Here is a 17,733-nt window from a genome sequence, read left to right as displayed (position 1 = left end):
AAATCTTCCCAAAAAGTATACGCTAGGCTAACAACTTTTTTTTTTTTTTTCCGCGGGCCGGGTCTGCAGAGGACGGCGTAATTTGTTTGTTGTCATGGACGCCGGCGCGCTAGTCTGCGCACACGCGGCCCACGGAAGTGACAGGCCCGTCTGCTGGGACAGCCGGAGCAATTGGCAGTCAGCGGCGCGGGCGGCCGAGGCCCACTGCCAGGAGCGCGCAGGGGCCGCATTAGCCAGTGTGCCCTGTGTGGGCGGAATCCATAAGTGCCCACATTCTTTTGTGCTGTCCTTTTGTTTTTTTCTCCCTCTCGCTCCCGCTATCTCGATCTTTCGCTTTTTTCTCCACCCAAAGTGTCTCATTCCCTGTGCCGGCACTCAATCTCTCTCTCTCTCCTGCTCTCTCTCTCTCTCTCTCCGCTCTTCTCTTCTCTCTTTCTCTCTCTTTTTCTTTCTTTCTTTCTGTGCTTTCTCATGGTCTTTTGTCCTCCGTCGTGCCCAGTTCTCTCCCTTTCTGTCTGCGGTCCTAAATTTGACGGATGGGTGTGTGGTGGTGGTGGTTTCGGGTGGGGTGGGGGTGGGGGGTGGAGTAGGGGGGGTGCGGTTAGCGCAGTGGAGAGAATTAATCCTAAAACAAGATTAGGCTCTAAGCCCGGTGTAATCACTTTTCCACCATAATCTCTTTATTGGTGTGTGCGGTTTTGTTTATGTGCTGGGTTACTCAACAGAGCAGGGCGCTCGGGTTTTTTGTTTATCTCACACCGAGGTGTGAAAAGGGCCAGACTGTGTGTGCTAAGTGCGGGGCAGTCGAGGCTCCGCCGAGGTCTGAGACTACCGTGGACGGTGGTGGAGGCAGTGTGCGAGGCTCACACTTAGAGTGGAGCTGACACGAGACGCTGAATTGAAATCAGGAACAATTAAAGAGACGTCCTCCCCAATCGGCCTGGACATGGTGTATCAGCAGCCTGTTTCCTGCCATGCTGAGCGGCAGGCAGTGGTTGATGGGGGGAATAGAGGCGCTGTAGGCTTGCTCTCTCTCTCTCTCTCTCTCTCTCTCTCTCTCTCTCTCTCGCTCTCCGTCTCTCTCTCACAGTCTCTCTTCCTTCTTACTATCTTTCTCTCTCAGTCTCTTCCTTCTTACTATCTTTCTCTCTCAGTCTCTCTTCCTTCTTACTATCTTTCTCTCTCTGTCTCTCTTCCTTCTCCATCTCTCTCCATCTCTCTTTCAGTCTCTCGCTCTCTCTCTCCCTTCTCACTCTCTCTCTCCATCTCTCCCTTCGGTACTGGCATGAGTGCTTAGTCCACTCTGCCACAGAGCTTGTTAGTGGAATAGCAATATGGAAGCTAGCAAGTTGTAAATGACAGTGCACAGACAGGCATGAGCATGTATGCAGGCACACACACACACACACACACACACACACACACACACACACACACACACACACACACACACACACACACACACACACTATTATGCCCGCTATAGACATGTGCCAGTATGGAATGGTGGTTGCATTGTTCCAGGCAGATTTGCCCTGTTCTGTTTGCTATAATTAGTTTGACAGTGAGCCCAGAGGACACTGAGGCCCGTTCAGCCAATCACGTCCACGCCTCGGCTCCAAGCTCCGCTATCCCATCTGCAGCAACAGGACCCTCACACACACACAGGCACACACGCACACACAGACACACACATCTTCATCAGCAACGTCCTGTAGTCCCTCTGCACCAATCAAACACTCCCGTCCCGCCCTCCAACCCTCTGCTCACCAATCAAGTCTTCTGAAGCCTCTCTCTGGAATCCCTCTGCGCCAATCAAACGAAGCCGTACTAGGCACCACCACCTAACCCCCATCGACCAATCATGCCTGTTGGAATCCATCTGTGCCACTAGTGAGGTTCCATCGGAATCCCTGAGCACCAATAAGAGCGACGGTTACACTCCCCCTGCACCAATCAGGCCTTGAGTGCCTTCCACAAACCGAAGCCCCAGCTGCTGCAGTGGGTCCCTCTACGACAATCAATCCCGCCCAAATCAATTAAGATTACAAGCCACTCATAGCACACGTGCTGATAAATAATAGCTAATCATAATTAATGACACCCTCCCTCGGCGGCACATGTGTGCACACCAGGCACCGATGCCGGAGGGCGATAAAGTGTCTCACCGCCACAGCATCAGCAGTGCCCCTGGAAGGCCTGCCAACACCCCCCCCCCCCCCCTCAGGTGGGCAACAGGTAGCTAGCTGTGATTACGCCGACAGCAGGGGGTCCACTTGTGGAGAGGACATGGCCGACTGACGAACGGGGCAGAACTCGCGTGCATGCGGAGAGAGTAGGTTGGTGGTGGGTGCAGCGATGGATCGTCAGCTGATCTGAGCTCCTGGGTTGTAGAGGAGGGAGAGAGAGAAATTGAAAGAGAAAGAGAGAGAGAGAGATTGAAAGAGAGAGATTGAAAGAGAGAAAGAGAGAGAGAGGTAACAGTGTAGAGCTGCAGACAAATGAGGCAGGGCCTGGCTTAGTGGCAGCTTCAGTGTCCTGTGAATTTTAATTAGTTTATTTGCATGTTAACGGGGCTCAGTGTGTGTGTGTGTGTGTGTGTGTGTGTGTGTGTGTGTGTGTGTGTTTGTGTGTGTGTGTGTGTGTGTGTGTGTGTGTTTTGTTCTCTTTCCGCGGCCGCACCCACAGATGGCACTGCCACCCACCCACCCCCATCCCAACCTCCCCTCGCACAAGGCATCTGGCATAGACTGCAGCTATGCAGGCAATGTGACAGTCACTGAGCATATGACAAGGAGTCGTGCACGGGCTTGCCCACCATCATGTCCGCCTCGGCAACAAGCCGTCTCCAGGGCCGTTCAAAAGGTTAATTAATCCAGCCGTTTATATCGCAGGCATGGGGAGGTGCTGGATGAATCAGAGGTGTGTTTTTTTTTTTTTCGCCTTAGGATTCCTCAAGCTGGCAAGCATCTGTTTCGGATCTCATGCTAAATGCAATCAGCGCCACAGCCTTCTATTTATCTGTTGAAGTCTCTGTTTTCGTTGTTATCACTTACTTCTTTTCTGTGAAGTCAAGCAATTGGTTCGTTTTGTTTTTCAAAAATGTAAAAATTTAATTTCAACCTGCACAGATTTTACACACATGTATCACTACTGCACCACTGTAACCATAGATACAGTTTTTGATTAAGCTTTGATTGGATGTTTGTTTACCCATTTTAAAGTGAGTGGCGGAAAAGAGTTCAGAGACCGTGTGTTGACACTGTCAGTGCTTCTCGTTTCGTTTATGTTGTTTATGGCACATTGGGGGGGGGGATGTCTCCCTCCCCTCCTCCATAGTCATGGATGACCTTTCTACCACAGTGATAGCCTGGGCATGTGTGTTTATGTGTTTATGTTTGCATGTTGGTCTTTTTGCACAAATTAATTGATAGCTATGGCTCAGTGCAAGCCGAGACCGTATGCAAAGGACCCCATCAAATCAATTAATTTCCTCCCCCTGGTTTGGCGGGCAATTAAAGCCTCTTCTCCACATAATTAATAGCCACGCATATTAATCACGGAGTCAGACGGGCAGAAAAATGGTGGAAAATCGAGCTCAGAATGTTTCGAAATTTTTATCCGATTTAATGTTTTGTGCTCGTGGACCCCGGCGGGTCTCGCGTGGCCGGCTTGTGTCGTGCAGGGATTCCAGAGCCCCGCTGCACACAAATAACACTCGTTAATTATTCAAATGACTTGGCTGAATGTCTGCAAGTGTCATCTGCCAGGAATGAGACCGTAGAGTAGAGCGCACAAAACAAAATAAAAGACAGCATCCACCCCCTTCCCCCACTGGAGGACAAGAGGCTGGTTATATTCTGCACTGCTGTGCTTCATCATCTCTCATATGCTCTTCCTTTAATCATTCTCCACTCTTATTCGGAGCGTGCCATATCACCCTCAGCCATTGACAAAAGTGTTGCCCACTCTTCACCAGAAATTATCTGATGCCAATCTCAGAAGCTCGTCTAAAATGATTGCGAGAGCTGATGGGGATATCTTTTTTTTGTTTTATTCCTGGCAAAAAGCTCCCCAGAAGCTTGTAAAAATTGCGTGTGGTATTTCTAAATTGGCCCTGATGGCTGTTTTAGAATATTGTTTTATTTTATTTCTCTGCGAAATACAGATCAGTGTGCCGCTTTAATCAGCCTAGCAAATGTTTTCCCTGTCTGGTTGTCTGAAGCAGATTTTGATGATCATGAAGATCTACAGTACAAGCCTTCTAACTTTTTAACCGTTTACCAACTCTAGAACAGTGCATAGTGGTTGTTATATTTCACTGCAAGAATGGTGGAGAAAAGAATGTATTATAACAGAATTAAACAGGGTTAAATTCAAATCAGCTCTGAACGGGTGTCTTTCTCTACAGTACATGAATGTTTTCAATTCGTTCTCCCACTCTCTTTTACTCTCACTTCTTACATTTAGTCAAAGCAATTTCCTATTTGTTAGGTATTCATTGATAGTTATTCATGCTTTGGCTTTCTTGGCCATTGAGGGCATCACAAAGCCCTGCTTGCCTGTCGTCAAACAGCTTACAGAGCTAATAACACCATCCTGGAGGAGCGACACATTCAAAGTGATCTCCTCCACTGCCATTTGTATAATTGCAAATATGCACGCACACACAGACACATTCACATTCACATTCACATACACATACACACACACACACACACACACACACACACACACACAGATTGTGTCAGACTGCACGCGACATGTCTGAAATTGCAGTATTGTCGCCTAGGCTCCATGGTCTCTTATATGTGCTGACTGCATAATATATGGGGGGCATATTTTACATGATATGAATACCTCTCATTTTGTTGTTGCTTTTTTTCCTCTTCTCAGAGCATCAAAGTCAGCTGGATGCCTCCGCAAACTGCCATGCAGAACGGCTTCATCACTGGCTACAAGATCCGTCACAGGAAGACAGGTCGTCGCGGCGACCAAGAAGCCATCGAGCCCAACAACTTGTGGTACCTATTCACAGGTGAGCCTCTCAGATCCTACCAGCCAACTGGTCTAGCTCTAGTGCAACAAACATTCCCAAACATTTGCATTCTTGCAATTTACAATTTGCAATTAGCCAAAGCTAGAAGGCTTCCAGGGGATGTTAACCATTTGAACATGCTTCCGAAACATTAATGAATGGAACACAGCCAGAGGGCCTCATCCATTAATTAATGATTAACAAAGGTGTTCTTCATTTAACAGAGCCTCTATGTTTACCTCCTGCTTATTTTAATTTATTATTATTTATTTAATCATTCCAATGGTGCGTTCTTAGAACTATGGGACATTAATGCCTCAATGTTATGTCAACACACTGCTCCCTAGATAAAACAAATAATAAATTAATATAAAAATAAGAAGAAGTACTTTCCATTCTATGCCAGGCTTTGTTTCCCTGGTGGGGTTTGTTTAAATAATACTAGAGAATAGAACCTTAATATACAGTCTAAAAATATCCATAGATCTCACGTACATTGATTTACTTCCTTTCCACTGCCAAGATCAAGTTAGCCAGAGCTCTAAAAATACACCTCACCCTTATTTGGAGTTTATTTTCCCCGTGGGGCAAGTGGTATTTGTTTGTTTGATAGATCGTTCTGCCTCTAGAATAGGCATAATCATCAGGACTCGCATTCCTTTGACCCTCAGTCGTATCGGCACGCTGAAAGCCCCGTCGTCAGATTGGATTTCGGGGAGACTTGGTTTGTGTCTTTGCCCCGAGGGGAGCCGTGTTGCAAAGCTCCATGAGGGCTGCTCCTTTTTGTTGCCACGATGCTTTATTTCAATATCATTTCTGACTCGGGGATGAAAATGATATTCATTCTCATTATTGCCATGATGGATATCTCTGTGCATTTGCATTCTGTGGGAAACTCATTTCACACTGTGCGTCCGTGAATGCTATGCTAATTTTTTCACACTCTCGGGTTTGCAGGGTTGGCTGTGCAGAACAGTAATAATTGCTAGGTTCTCCTTTTTTTCTTTTTTTTTTTAAAGGCCCCAGCTAGATGTAGTGAATTTTTTAATGCCCTGTTTAGATGAGGTCCTGCAACCTTCTCGCTGCCACTGATCCGTTTATGAGTTTTAAATAATTAGTGGCCCAAAATTAAGGCCTAATTGAAAGCTCCACAGGATTTATGGTGTTAATCTATGTTTGTTTCGAATGGGAATGAATTAAACCATCACCCACGGTCAAGAAGTTGTACTCTCACAGAATTGCAATGAAACCATGCACTCCTCCAGGACTCTCAGGAGCAGAGGTGCGTCCACTAGGGAACACAGTGAGCTGGGCAGTCCGGGCCGGTTAACGACTTGGCCAGTCCAGAGAATATACACGCAGCGCTTTTTCATTTTACCTTGAATGATCGAATACTTACTGCACATCACCACTAAAAAAGCTGACCCAAAACTCGCCACAATCATCCCCCGATTGCATGTGCACGTCAAAGAAGTGCCACCAAGAGAGAGTTTTTGCAACAGAGAGAACGCTGTTTCATCCATGTGTCTGTGCATAACATGTTGTTTATGCATATTGAAACGGATAGCAGTGAAACTATGGCTATTTCAAGCTTTTCTGAAGAGTTGAGTTTGGATGAAGTTCTTGGCATATTTGTTTTAACATTTCTCAACTACCAGAAGAAAAATAGCACATCAACTCTTTCTTTTGTTCTCTCTCTCTCTCCCTCTCTCTCTCTCTTTCTCTCTCCATCTCTCCTCAGGGCTGGAGAAAGGGAGTCAGTACAGCTTCCAAGTGGCGGCGATGACTGCCAACGGCACCGGCCCATTCAGCGAGTGGAACACGGCCGAGACACCGGAGAACGACCTTGACGGTGAGACAAGAAGAGAAACAAGAACCCCCAATACCCCACCACCTCATCACCATTTTCTTTACTCCACCCCCTCCTCGCCACCGTTCTCCATCCCTGTGCTCCCCATTTCTCTTTCTCATTCCTCGGGGCAGTTCTACCCCTCCACCCCACTCCAGCACCGCCACCAGCACCCCTGCCATCCATGCCTCCTCCTCCTCCTCCCCATTCCCCTCGTCGCCAGTGTGCCGATTAAATATTTATACAGCCGTGACCAGTCAGCGGTGTTTACATTACACTCTGCTAACGTGAGCATCTTAGCAAACAATTCCTCAGCAAGCCCCTCTCACCACGAGGGGGAAGAGAGAAGAAGGGAAGAGGGGGGAGAGGGGGGTTAAAGAAACAGAAAGGCTGTGACTCCTGTTCTTTTGTATTTGTTTTCTATTTTTCGTTTTTTGTTTTTATTTATTTTTTTATATTTTGCCCCTGTGTCTTACAGGGTGCCCTTTAGGTGCCCTGTAAGACACAGGGGTCCGTCCTGCCTTTGACGGCTGCTCCCATTCCTTCAGGCCCCTGAGAACATAATCAGCGTTTTTGTTTACGGTCACGCTCGCGTCTCCCGACGCCACTTCTCAGGCACCGTCGCCTTTTGTGTATAAATGATCCCAACCGGTGCCTGATTGGAATGAGCCTTGGCAGGCTATTAGGAGGATGTCTTTAAACGTCGGACGAGGGGAAAAAATGGGAGATGCACGGAGGGCCGACGCAACAAAACGAGATAAGAAAGGAATCAATCAAGACCGACCATTTACTAGATGACAGTCCGCCTAATGCAATTCTAATGGATTATATCACTCAATAAGCAGATACAGGCCGGCTCGCTGTGGAAATGCAAAAGTCATTTTTTTCTTTCCCCCCCCCCCCCACCCCCCACCCATCTCAGAAAAGGCCATCAACTCCCCTCCTCCAATTACCTCCGTTTGCTTTGTCTGCACAATGAGTGGTGCCATGACTGGCTCTGTTTGTGTTTGCTGCTTGCGTGCGCAGAGACTCAGGTGCCCAACCAGCCCAGCTCCCTGCACGTGCGGCCCCTGCCCAACAGCATCATCATGAGCTGGACGCCCCCCCTCAACCCCAACATCCTGGTGCGCGGCTACATCATCGGCTACGGCGTGGGCAGTCCGTACGCAGAGACGGTCCGTGTGGACAGCAAGCAGCGGTACTACTCCATCGAGAACCTGGGTGAGTGACCGCTCCTCTACAGCCCTTTTTTTAACCGGTGGGTCGGGACCCAAAAATGGGTCACGGAATCATTCTGGATGTGTCGCGGACCCGTTCTGGATGGGTCTCAGAGCTTTTATTCAAATGCTACAGTACCTTATCAGATCAAATATTGTACCTTTATTTTAACAGGCTTTATTCATAGCCAATGTCAGTCCTTACCATGGACATAAGCAATGTTTATGTGACTGGTCATGTCAGACATCATTTTAGTGGTAAACGCAATGTAATGCCAAACATCCACATGTTCCAAGACAAGACAAGGTCTACAAGACAAGGTCCACAGGCACTTTGTATGTTACCATGTAGCTCACCATATCCATTGGCTTGAACGCTAAATAAATACATGGGTCGCGACATCATGAACATAGGAAATGGTGGGTCCCAAAGCCAGACCAGTTAAGAACCACTGCTCTACAGTACAGTACACAAGCAGTACATCATGAGATCTGCTCTGGCCAATATGTTACTTAGCGGCTAGGCCTACGCCAAGAATGTCGCTATCGTCCATGGACTTGTTTGTTGTGCTTGTCTAATGTCTGCATCTTGATGTCTGTGCCGCTGATGTCTGACGTGGCTCTGTCTGGCACCTGGCTATTTTTGTGTTTGTAATTGTATTTTGAATTTCATTTTGTGAAGCGACCTTGGGTGTCTTGATAGGCACATTATGAATAAAAATGTATTATTATTATTATTATTATATGCAGTCAGAGTGCTGTAAGAGTACAGAACACTGCAGCTGTGATAAACTCCAGCACAGCAGCGTCTTAATCATATGTGAGCTACATATAGCGACTGTAATTGTGTTTATTGTTAATATACGTCTCTCTTTGAACTTCAAAGGTGCAGTCCGTATGTATGACACATTAAGTCCTCTGAGTTAGCATTGACACTGAGGTCAGTGCACACCAGGCTCCGTCAATTCAATTTCCAACAGTGGGCAGTTTATGCACATTAACCTTATAGATTCACACGTACCGTATTAAACAGGCACCCGTCTCTCGCTCTGGTCGTAATTAGCGGAAGGTTTGCCGCCGCGCGCCTGGGAAATGTTAAAGACGAGTGACATTAAGAAAACGTGCGCAAAGGCCGCCCCACACCCGCCCGGTGACCTTTGTGGTGTCGAGCCCCCACGGCCGGCGGTCGGTCACACACACACACACACACACACACATGTACACACACAATTACGCACGCATACACACACACATACACAATACAGAGACATACAGTGTATACACAAATACAAGTGCAGTTGTTGGCTCAACATGGCTCATAGGTTTAACATGGCTTCTGGTATCTGTGGGAGATGTCTTTTTAAAAGCCACCTTAGCATGTGTCTGGGAAGGGAGTTGTTAAACCCCCCCACCCCCAACGCCCCCTTTCATTATTTGCACAGTGCTGGGTGATTACTCACACTCTGCTAATGAAATCCGTCAGGGGACAAACTTTATCTAGCTCTCGCCTCTGGGGGGATAAGGAGAGCTTTTTCTCTCTCCTTCTTTTCCTTTTTTCCCTCAAAAGCTTTTGTCAATAGTAGGAATCTGACTGCACCGAGATAGGGACGCAGGCTGGGGTAATAGCCATGCTTAATGATTTCTGAACAAGGGGCTGTCAACCCTCGCCAAAAGGAAGCAAGCGACAATGGAACCGCTCTGAAGGAATATTACTGACATTTTATACATGGCTGGTCGAATATCAGTAGACAGTCTATCATTCATGCCCATAGCGTAGCTCAAGACAGAGAGCCTGCAGTGAAGTGTATGTAGCCCCACTGGCTGATCCCAGCTGGAATTTAGTCATTATTTAGCGGAATAATCTCTGAACAGGAAGCGTGTGGAAGTCATTTGTAGGAAGACAGCGGCTATGGATTAGAGAGGGATTCTGGAGGAAGTAGACGCTCCCTCTCTCTCCAGACACAGAGCGGTTATTGGATTGAAATACGGGAGAATTTATGTCATCATGTACAAGGTTCAGATTAGGTAGTGAGATTATGGTGATCACAGAAGGCTCTCCGGTAATTTATTGGTTTTAGATGAGATTACAACCTCGGTAGGCAGTATGCCTTTGTTTACTTGGAGCTTGTGACCCTTGCCATGTCAAAGATGATCTCGTCACAGAGACCGGTAAAGACAGAGACCGACAACACAAGGGTCAGCAGAAGTGCACCGCTGGTTAGGCAAGGTCATATGGAGGCCTTCCATAAGAATCCGTTCAGAATGGATCTACATGTAGGCTTATTGACTTCAACTGATGATGAAAAATGTCCAGTGCAGTTTTGTTTTAAATCATATGACATCCGTTCAAAATGCATTTCTAATTTGTGACGTGAAGTATGGCAGTGTTTATGCAAATGTTTGCAATTCTTTATATTGGTTTACATTTCATGTATGAATGTGATAGTAATCTATTCGCCTTTCAAAATTGCAATTCATTATTTACGGGAGCAGTAATAAGAAAACAATTGGAGTGTAAATGGGGGTTTGTGAAGCAACAGCGATTTGCATGAGAAAAGAGACAATAACAAATTACTCAGTCTTAATATTCAGGTGAGGCTTCTCTCCCCAAATTATAATGAATGTATAATGAAATACTTCCTGCTTTATGTTGGCTGTTAGTCAGAATGTAAACGTGCATCAGTAACATGCATTAGTTTCATATTTTATGCATGGCTTTCTATATTATTTATACCTATATGTGTCATTACTGAAGAAAATATGCAGAGCAAAGTGTAGACATACAGTAGCTGACATGTTTGTTAAGCCACCATGGTTCTTGTCTAATGGTGCGTGCAGAGCCGAAACAGAAGAAAGCTTTCAGCAAGAGCTGTCCGCCATTTTGAAAATTCCTATAGAAAATACTGTCCTCTTTCTGTCTTTACTTTTTCTTTTTTACTCCAGACAAAATATGCCCTCATCTGTTCACGTTTTTTACTGGGGCTGTAATGAGTCCCCCTAGTACACTGGCTGGCGCTTATCAATATTTCAACCGTGCTTATCGAGCGACACAGTGGCCCAAAAGCAGAGACCCCCGCGTCGTCGTTCCGCGCTGAGATTCAGTGGTGGAGCCGGGCAAGCCTCTTTTGGAAGAGCCCGTCAATACCGCGGTCAATAATGCCCCCAGCACTGGGCAGCCACTCCATGCACTACTACCGTACTACCCTGCTACGCTATTATGCTATCTGTTTGGCATACTTAGAGTAGCTCCCTATCACTGCATGAATGGAAAGTGATTCTGTTGCCAGTGGCTCTCACACACGCATGCTGCTGTACTTATGTATAGGCATACCATACACACACACACACACAGACGCACACACACACTGACACACACTCTCTGTCTTCTCTCTCTCTCTCTCTCTCTCTCTCTCTCTCTCTCTCTCTCTCTCTCTCTCTCTCTCTCTCTCTCTCTCTCCTCTTTGTCACACAGGCACACGCACACACACACACACACACACTCAGGCTCAAACACTGTGTTGTGCTGATAAGCCATAACAAATAAACAACCCAGAGGCTCCCCCAGTGTGATCGGCCATATGCAGTGAGAGGAGAGTTAGGGCGAGCCGGTGGGCCACCTCAGGTGGAGTATTGATAACCCTGGAGGGGAGACCAGGGAGACCTGAGCACAGAAAGTTTGCTCAGGTTGCCCAACTGATGGTTGTGTGGTGTGTGTGTGTGTGTGTGTGTGTGTGTGTGTGTGTGTGTGTGTGTGTGTGCATGGTGTGCATGTGTGCGTGTGTGCTCCCGGTGAGGTCTGGCTCCAAGGTCGCTGTGTTAGCGTGCCCGACGGCACAGAGCTACGGCCACCACAGGGAGCACCCCCCCCCCCCCCCCAGCATAGCACCCTGGAAGTAGCGCTGCAGATAAACTAATTGTGTGGTGGGGGACCCACCTCTCGCCGGTGTTGTGGGGCTCCCTGCCTCGCGCGCGTCTCCTTTGTCTCCCCTCCTCCTGTCTCGCCTTGCAGCCGCTCATCCTGCTGCTACACCGCCTTCTCTGTACTTCAGAACGCGGCACAGCTGTTTTGACACGTCTCCTTTGGAGGAGGACGTAGGAGTCTTGTCAGATGCTGTGGGCGCTGCAGCTACAGTACAACAAACTGCTTTTGTTTTGAACAAGCGCGTTGAGATGACAGTAATTGTTGATTTGTTTGTTGTTGTTTTTTTTGTCCTGACACACAGAGCCCAGCTCCCACTATGTGATCTCGCTGAAGGCCTTCAACAACGCCGGGGAAGGGGTACCGCTGTACGAGAGCGCTGTGACCAGGTCCATGTCGGGTACGTCTTACTGCACTTTCTCTCTTCAATGCAATTCAGTTCAATTCAGTTCAATTCAGTTCAATTTTAGGGAAGCTACATTGACTGGAAGAAATTCTCTATAGTCTTGCATTGTATTGCCCAAGTTTTCGTGAAACACACAGAACATATCAAAACAAGACTTTTTTTTGTTTTACTTTCTTTCATATGCAAGCAAAACAAACCCAAGTCTTCTGATGACTGTGTTTGACTGGACAAACAAATCTGAAACTAGAGACACACACCTGTCCTGTTCTACTCATTACAACACAGCCCCTGTTTAACAGGCAGACAGCAAGTAGTCTCCTCATTAGATGATTTCCTCCAGGAGGCTGTGGTATTAGCATAGCATAAATGAGTTTACCGCAGTAATCACATGTAATAAGTGTTATGGGAGATAATGCTGTGTGTACAAGCACCATGCCACAGTGTGCCTGTGGGTGAAATGGAACACTCTCTCTCCCTCTAATGCAGTTTATGATCAGGGAGAAGCCACTTATTTAAAACATTAACTCAACGTATGCTTACTGTCTTGATAGTGTGTTTAACCAGTTGGTCCATGGTGAGTAAGCTAGGGGAGAAATAAAAACCTGTTGGTTGTGTAAGACCAGAAGGGTTTTGCTCTCATGGGAGGATACAAGGACACCCATTGGGCATTATGGTCTGAGTGTTGCACTTAGATCAACCACAGACTTCTTACAGACCAACCTACTGTGCTCTATTGAGAGTGCCTCATCTTCTTCTGGACACAATGCTGGTCTTTGAAGGTTCTTCACTGCCTCCACAGGATTTGAACATCAGTCATCTCAGGACATCTTCTATCTCCATGGTCAACAGTGTTATTCTTGGCATAAGTTGGTCTATAGAAGATGTCTCTTCTCTAAGTGCTTGAGTAGAATGGAGGAATGGATTTTCTTTCTGAATTTTTTTTTGTTTGTTTGTTTGGTTTTTCTGGCCTGTCCCCAAGTGGCACGCAGAGCCTCTCAGTTGCCATGGTTTCGCTCCGGACAAACGGAACGCCAACATTGTCTGAGCGTCTGGGCGGCGTCTCTCATTTCCACCCTCAGACAAAGCCAAGGCCCACATACACCCCCCCCCCCCCCCATTAAACCCGCGCCGTCGTTCTACACAGCCAGAGCAGAAGCAGGCCGACGTGTCGCAGTGTCCTCTGTCGTTCTTCACGCGTGCTCTTCCACTTATTAGCGCCGCTGAAAAGACCCCCTCATGGCCGTTGCGTCAGAAAGGCTCTGTTCACTCCATCAGCTCATATCATTATGTAATTACTGCCTCCCGACTGATTGTGCCCGAAGCATTAACTAATGCAGAATAAATCGCCCGCCGCTGCAAGCAAGACGTGTAAAGCACAAAAGAACCTTGAGAAGCAAAAGGTTGATTTGAGCCGTGCTGATTAGCCAAACAGTCTGCACAGGAGCTGGATGATTGCTGGCCCGGAATCAGTCGAGGAGACGAGGATGGTTCCACCCACAGCGACAGATAGGGCTAATGCTAATTGCTAGCCCCCTCACCACCAACACCCCCCCGTCTCCCCCAGCAGTCTCATCAGCCAGCCAATTACCATGCCGCCCACTCAGTCTGCCACACCGCAGGTGTCTGTGACCGGCTGAGGACCTGATCACCTCCACGTCACTCCGTAGGAGTCAGCCAGGCAAATTTACTTTGCACTGCAGCGATCACAATCACTACAATAACTAATGTGAAAAGTGGAAAAGTAGCCTTGAAGTCAATAGACACAATAGGACTATTTGTCTTCTGTAGGCTATTTATAGGGAGCTGAAAAGCAGCTTTTTGTGTTTGTCCTCCATCTCTTGTTAATGGTGTTTTGCTAATTAGATGTCTGGAGCCAACTGACACAACTGCTGACGAATTTGCCTTGACAGCATAGCTTACCCACAGCAATAGTTCCACCTGGCTTTTAGCTCCTCTGTCACTTTCGCTAACACTGGGATATTCCGCTTTGATATGGATATGTCAATAGTTTCACTCTTGCACTTAAACTACAAATTTCAGTCTTGGGTCTTGAGGAGAGAAACAATAATGTACCTGTGAGACTGAACGCTCACATTTCCCAAACAATATTAAATCATAAAAAGTAAGGCTGCATTTGCCTGTGCGTCTTCTCCATATTTCATGCAAGGTAAAGGTAACAGGTAACAACCCCATTTTAAATTCAGTATTTGTGTTAGGCTATTCATCTGAAAAGATACTACAGTAAACTGAATTACAGTAACGCGTTACAAAACTCCCAACACATGTCATTAGAGTAAGTGTACCGTAAGTATTCCCCATCTGCCTCTCTCCTCAGGCTGATATTTGGAACTAGGCCCATTTTGTGCAAATCCATTTAGCAGACACATTAACTGGTGCACCTTTGTGTCATGTTTCAAGAGAGCTTGCTCAATTGCTGATGAGGGGCCACTCTGCGTATTATGTTGTGCCCTGGCTCCGCTCGTTGTGAGCTGGTAAGAGCACTGATTCAACAGCGCACTCAGAAATCACCTCATAGGAGAGGTCGCGGGGAGACTTTGTTTCCCAAACAGGCCGAGTTCCTCTTCATCACTCTCCCCCCCGCAAGGTCAACGCCAGAGTCCCCCATCACTCTTCTTTAAAATCCCGTCTTTGTTTGTGTGTGTGCTTTTTTTTTTAAAAGAGAACAGGAGAAAAAGATTGTGAAAATGGCTGTTGTTTAGAAGCAGTACCTGCAGCGCTAAAAGAGATTCATCATTCAATGGCTGCCCAGGCCCTTACGAGCTGCATTAAAGCTCCCGTTAAGAGGCCGGCCAATAAACACAGCAGAGATGTATGCCCATCTCCACTTCCCGCGCTTTACTCTCCCGCCTCGACCGCTGGAGACCAACAAATGGATGCTTCCCCCACGCGTACACTTGCTCATTCCCTCTCCCTGTTTCTCTCTCTCTCCCTCTCTCTCTCTCTCGCTCTGTTTTCTCCACATCCTCTCTTCCTACTGTGCCTGTCATTCTCTTCTCTCTTTTTCTCTCATCTCTTTCCTGCTCTCTCTCTCTCATCCTCTATCCATCTCTCTCTTTTTGCTCCTCTCTCTCTCTACCTGTCTCTCTCCTCCTTTCCCCCTCACTTCATCCCTCTCTCCCACACGCAGCCCAGCGCTAATTCGTCTGCAGAAGCGGCAGATAATAAAGTTTTTATTATTCTCCACGTTGCTGCCCGTTGACATGATGTATCGCTTGCCGTGTGTTTTGTCTTAGTGTTTCATCAGTATTCTAATGCCTGGGCTGCGAGTCCTACCAGTGATGCAGATATCAAGCTATTACGCCAAACACCTCATTTGTCTATTTCTCTGCTTGGCAAAACACCCACCCACCCACACGCGCACACACACACACACACACACACACACACACACATACCTCACCCTCCTCAGTCTGGAAGGAGATGGATGTCTTGTTCATCCTTTTCCCTTTGCAGACATTGATTGCGTTGACGGAGTAATATCTCCACCTGATGATGTGTGTGTGTGTTTTTTTTTAAGTGATGAATTTGAATATGTGTGCGCATCTGTCTGCTTGTCATGAGAGTAATGTTTGTTAGAGGACTAGATGTAGTGATGTGCTTTCTGCTGCTGTAGCTACAGCCTAGCATTAGCAGAGACGCTCTGTGTTTGGCCTTCTGGGCTTCTTGACTAACTGTCTTCTTCTCTGTTCTTCATAGGTGGCTGTAGACTTAACCGCTAGCTCACTGGTTAGCCACTAGCGCTGCTTTTTGTGACGTGTAGAGTAATGATCCTTTTTGTCTCCTCTCTTTCTTTCTCTCTGTCTCGTCTGTCCTCTCTCTCTCTCTCTCTCTCTCTCTTTCTCTGTCTTCATGTTTTTCATTTCTTTCCCACTATCAATTTCTCATGTTCATCTCCTGGCATGGAAACATTCTAATCGTCTGCATGCTAAACTACATTTGCATGGAACTCCATGTGCCATATGTATGTCGTCTTTGTGTGAATGTTTGTGTATACGTTGTATGTCTTCGTTTACATATATGTGTCTGTGCAACAATGTGTGTGTGTCTGTCTGTGTGTGTGGTGTGTGCGTGTGTGTGTGTGTGTGTCCATTGTCATTCGCATGTGTGTCTGTCTGCCTGTCTCTATGCACACACTTGTGGGGTGGCCATGTTGTTCTCACAGACCCCTCCGACCCATCGGACGATGACCTGTTCCATCTGTTTGATAAATACCCTACTCCCATCCCAGATACCTCCACCCCCATGATCCCCCCAGTAGGTGTCCAGGCCGTGGCCCTCACCTCGGACTCGGTGCGGGTCAGCTGGGCCGACAACTCCATGTCCAAGAACCAGAAGGCCTCCGAGGTCCGCTACTACTCCGTCAAGTGGAAGACCAGCCACTCCACCAGCGGCAAGTTCAAGGTAGGAGACACAGCGACACAAACACACAACACTACACACACATCTGTAGTTTTTTAAGTTGATTTTTTTTTTATTTATTTTTTTTTATGTAAAATGCCATGGGCAAACTCTTAACTGAATTATGGTTTTATTGCACACAATATTTTTGGGGACATTTTGAGCATTTGGATCCATTAACTCTTGTTTAAAATGTAACAGCTACCAGCTGTCGGTGCGTTTATATTACACTCAGTGCTGCATACAGTTTGATGACTCATCCTATCCCTCGTTTTACAGCACACAAGCCGATGTGCAGCTCCCTCCAACATAAATACACACACACACGCACACACACACACACACACGCACACACACACACACACACACACACACACACACACACACACACACACACACACACACACACACACACACACACACACACACACACACTGCTAGATCATATTATTCGCTCCATAAGCTCATTCCTGTCCCCTTGAAGTGGCCCAGTTACAGTCCCCTGCAACCTGTCTGTTTACGTCAGTTGTTAAGTTCCCGCTTACGCAACACGATGCGCCCTTGACCCAGCCTGTGTTCCGTGTGTCCAGTCCGCAGACACCACAGCCCTGAGTCACACGGTCACCGGCCTGAAGCCCAACACCATGTACGAGTTCGCCGTCAGGGTCACCAAAGGTCACAAGTCCAGCACGTGGAGTATGACGGCGCACGCCACCACCTATGAAGCAGGTTTGTGATGGAACACACACGCTATCCCTCCCCCTCTCTCTCTCTCTCTCTCTCTCTCTCTCTCTCTCTCTCTCTCTCTCTCTCTCTCTCTCTCTCTCTCTCTCTCTATTTTTCTCCATACATCATATATTTAGAGCTCCAGTGCTTGGCTAATAT

At 47.1% G+C, this 17,733-nt stretch overlaps 1 protein-coding gene across 1 annotated transcript in view; it reads left to right on the top strand.

Moving 5' to 3' along the window:
• Nucleotides 1-17,733, top strand: part of dcc (DCC netrin 1 receptor) — a gene marked incomplete at its 5' end in the record, with an annotated part of 156,712 nt that overhangs the window by 90,722 nt on the left and 48,257 nt on the right. The window contains 6 exons of the mRNA XM_062553554.1: nt 4,897-5,038; nt 6,780-6,890; nt 7,914-8,108; nt 12,328-12,423; nt 16,613-16,851; nt 17,439-17,577. Coding sequence (XP_062409538.1) covers nt 4,897-5,038; nt 6,780-6,890; nt 7,914-8,108; nt 12,328-12,423; nt 16,613-16,851; nt 17,439-17,577 — 922 coding nt within the window. The remainder of the gene's footprint in view (nt 1-4,896; nt 5,039-6,779; nt 6,891-7,913; nt 8,109-12,327; nt 12,424-16,612; nt 16,852-17,438; nt 17,578-17,733) is intronic.

The sequence above is a fragment of the Sardina pilchardus genome, chromosome 14, assembly GCF_963854185.1.
Source record: "Sardina pilchardus chromosome 14, fSarPil1.1, whole genome shotgun sequence".
In the NCBI taxonomy this organism is placed as follows: domain Eukaryota; kingdom Metazoa; phylum Chordata; class Actinopteri; order Clupeiformes; family Clupeidae; genus Sardina; species Sardina pilchardus.
This window is presented reverse-complemented; position numbering and strand designations above follow the sequence as displayed.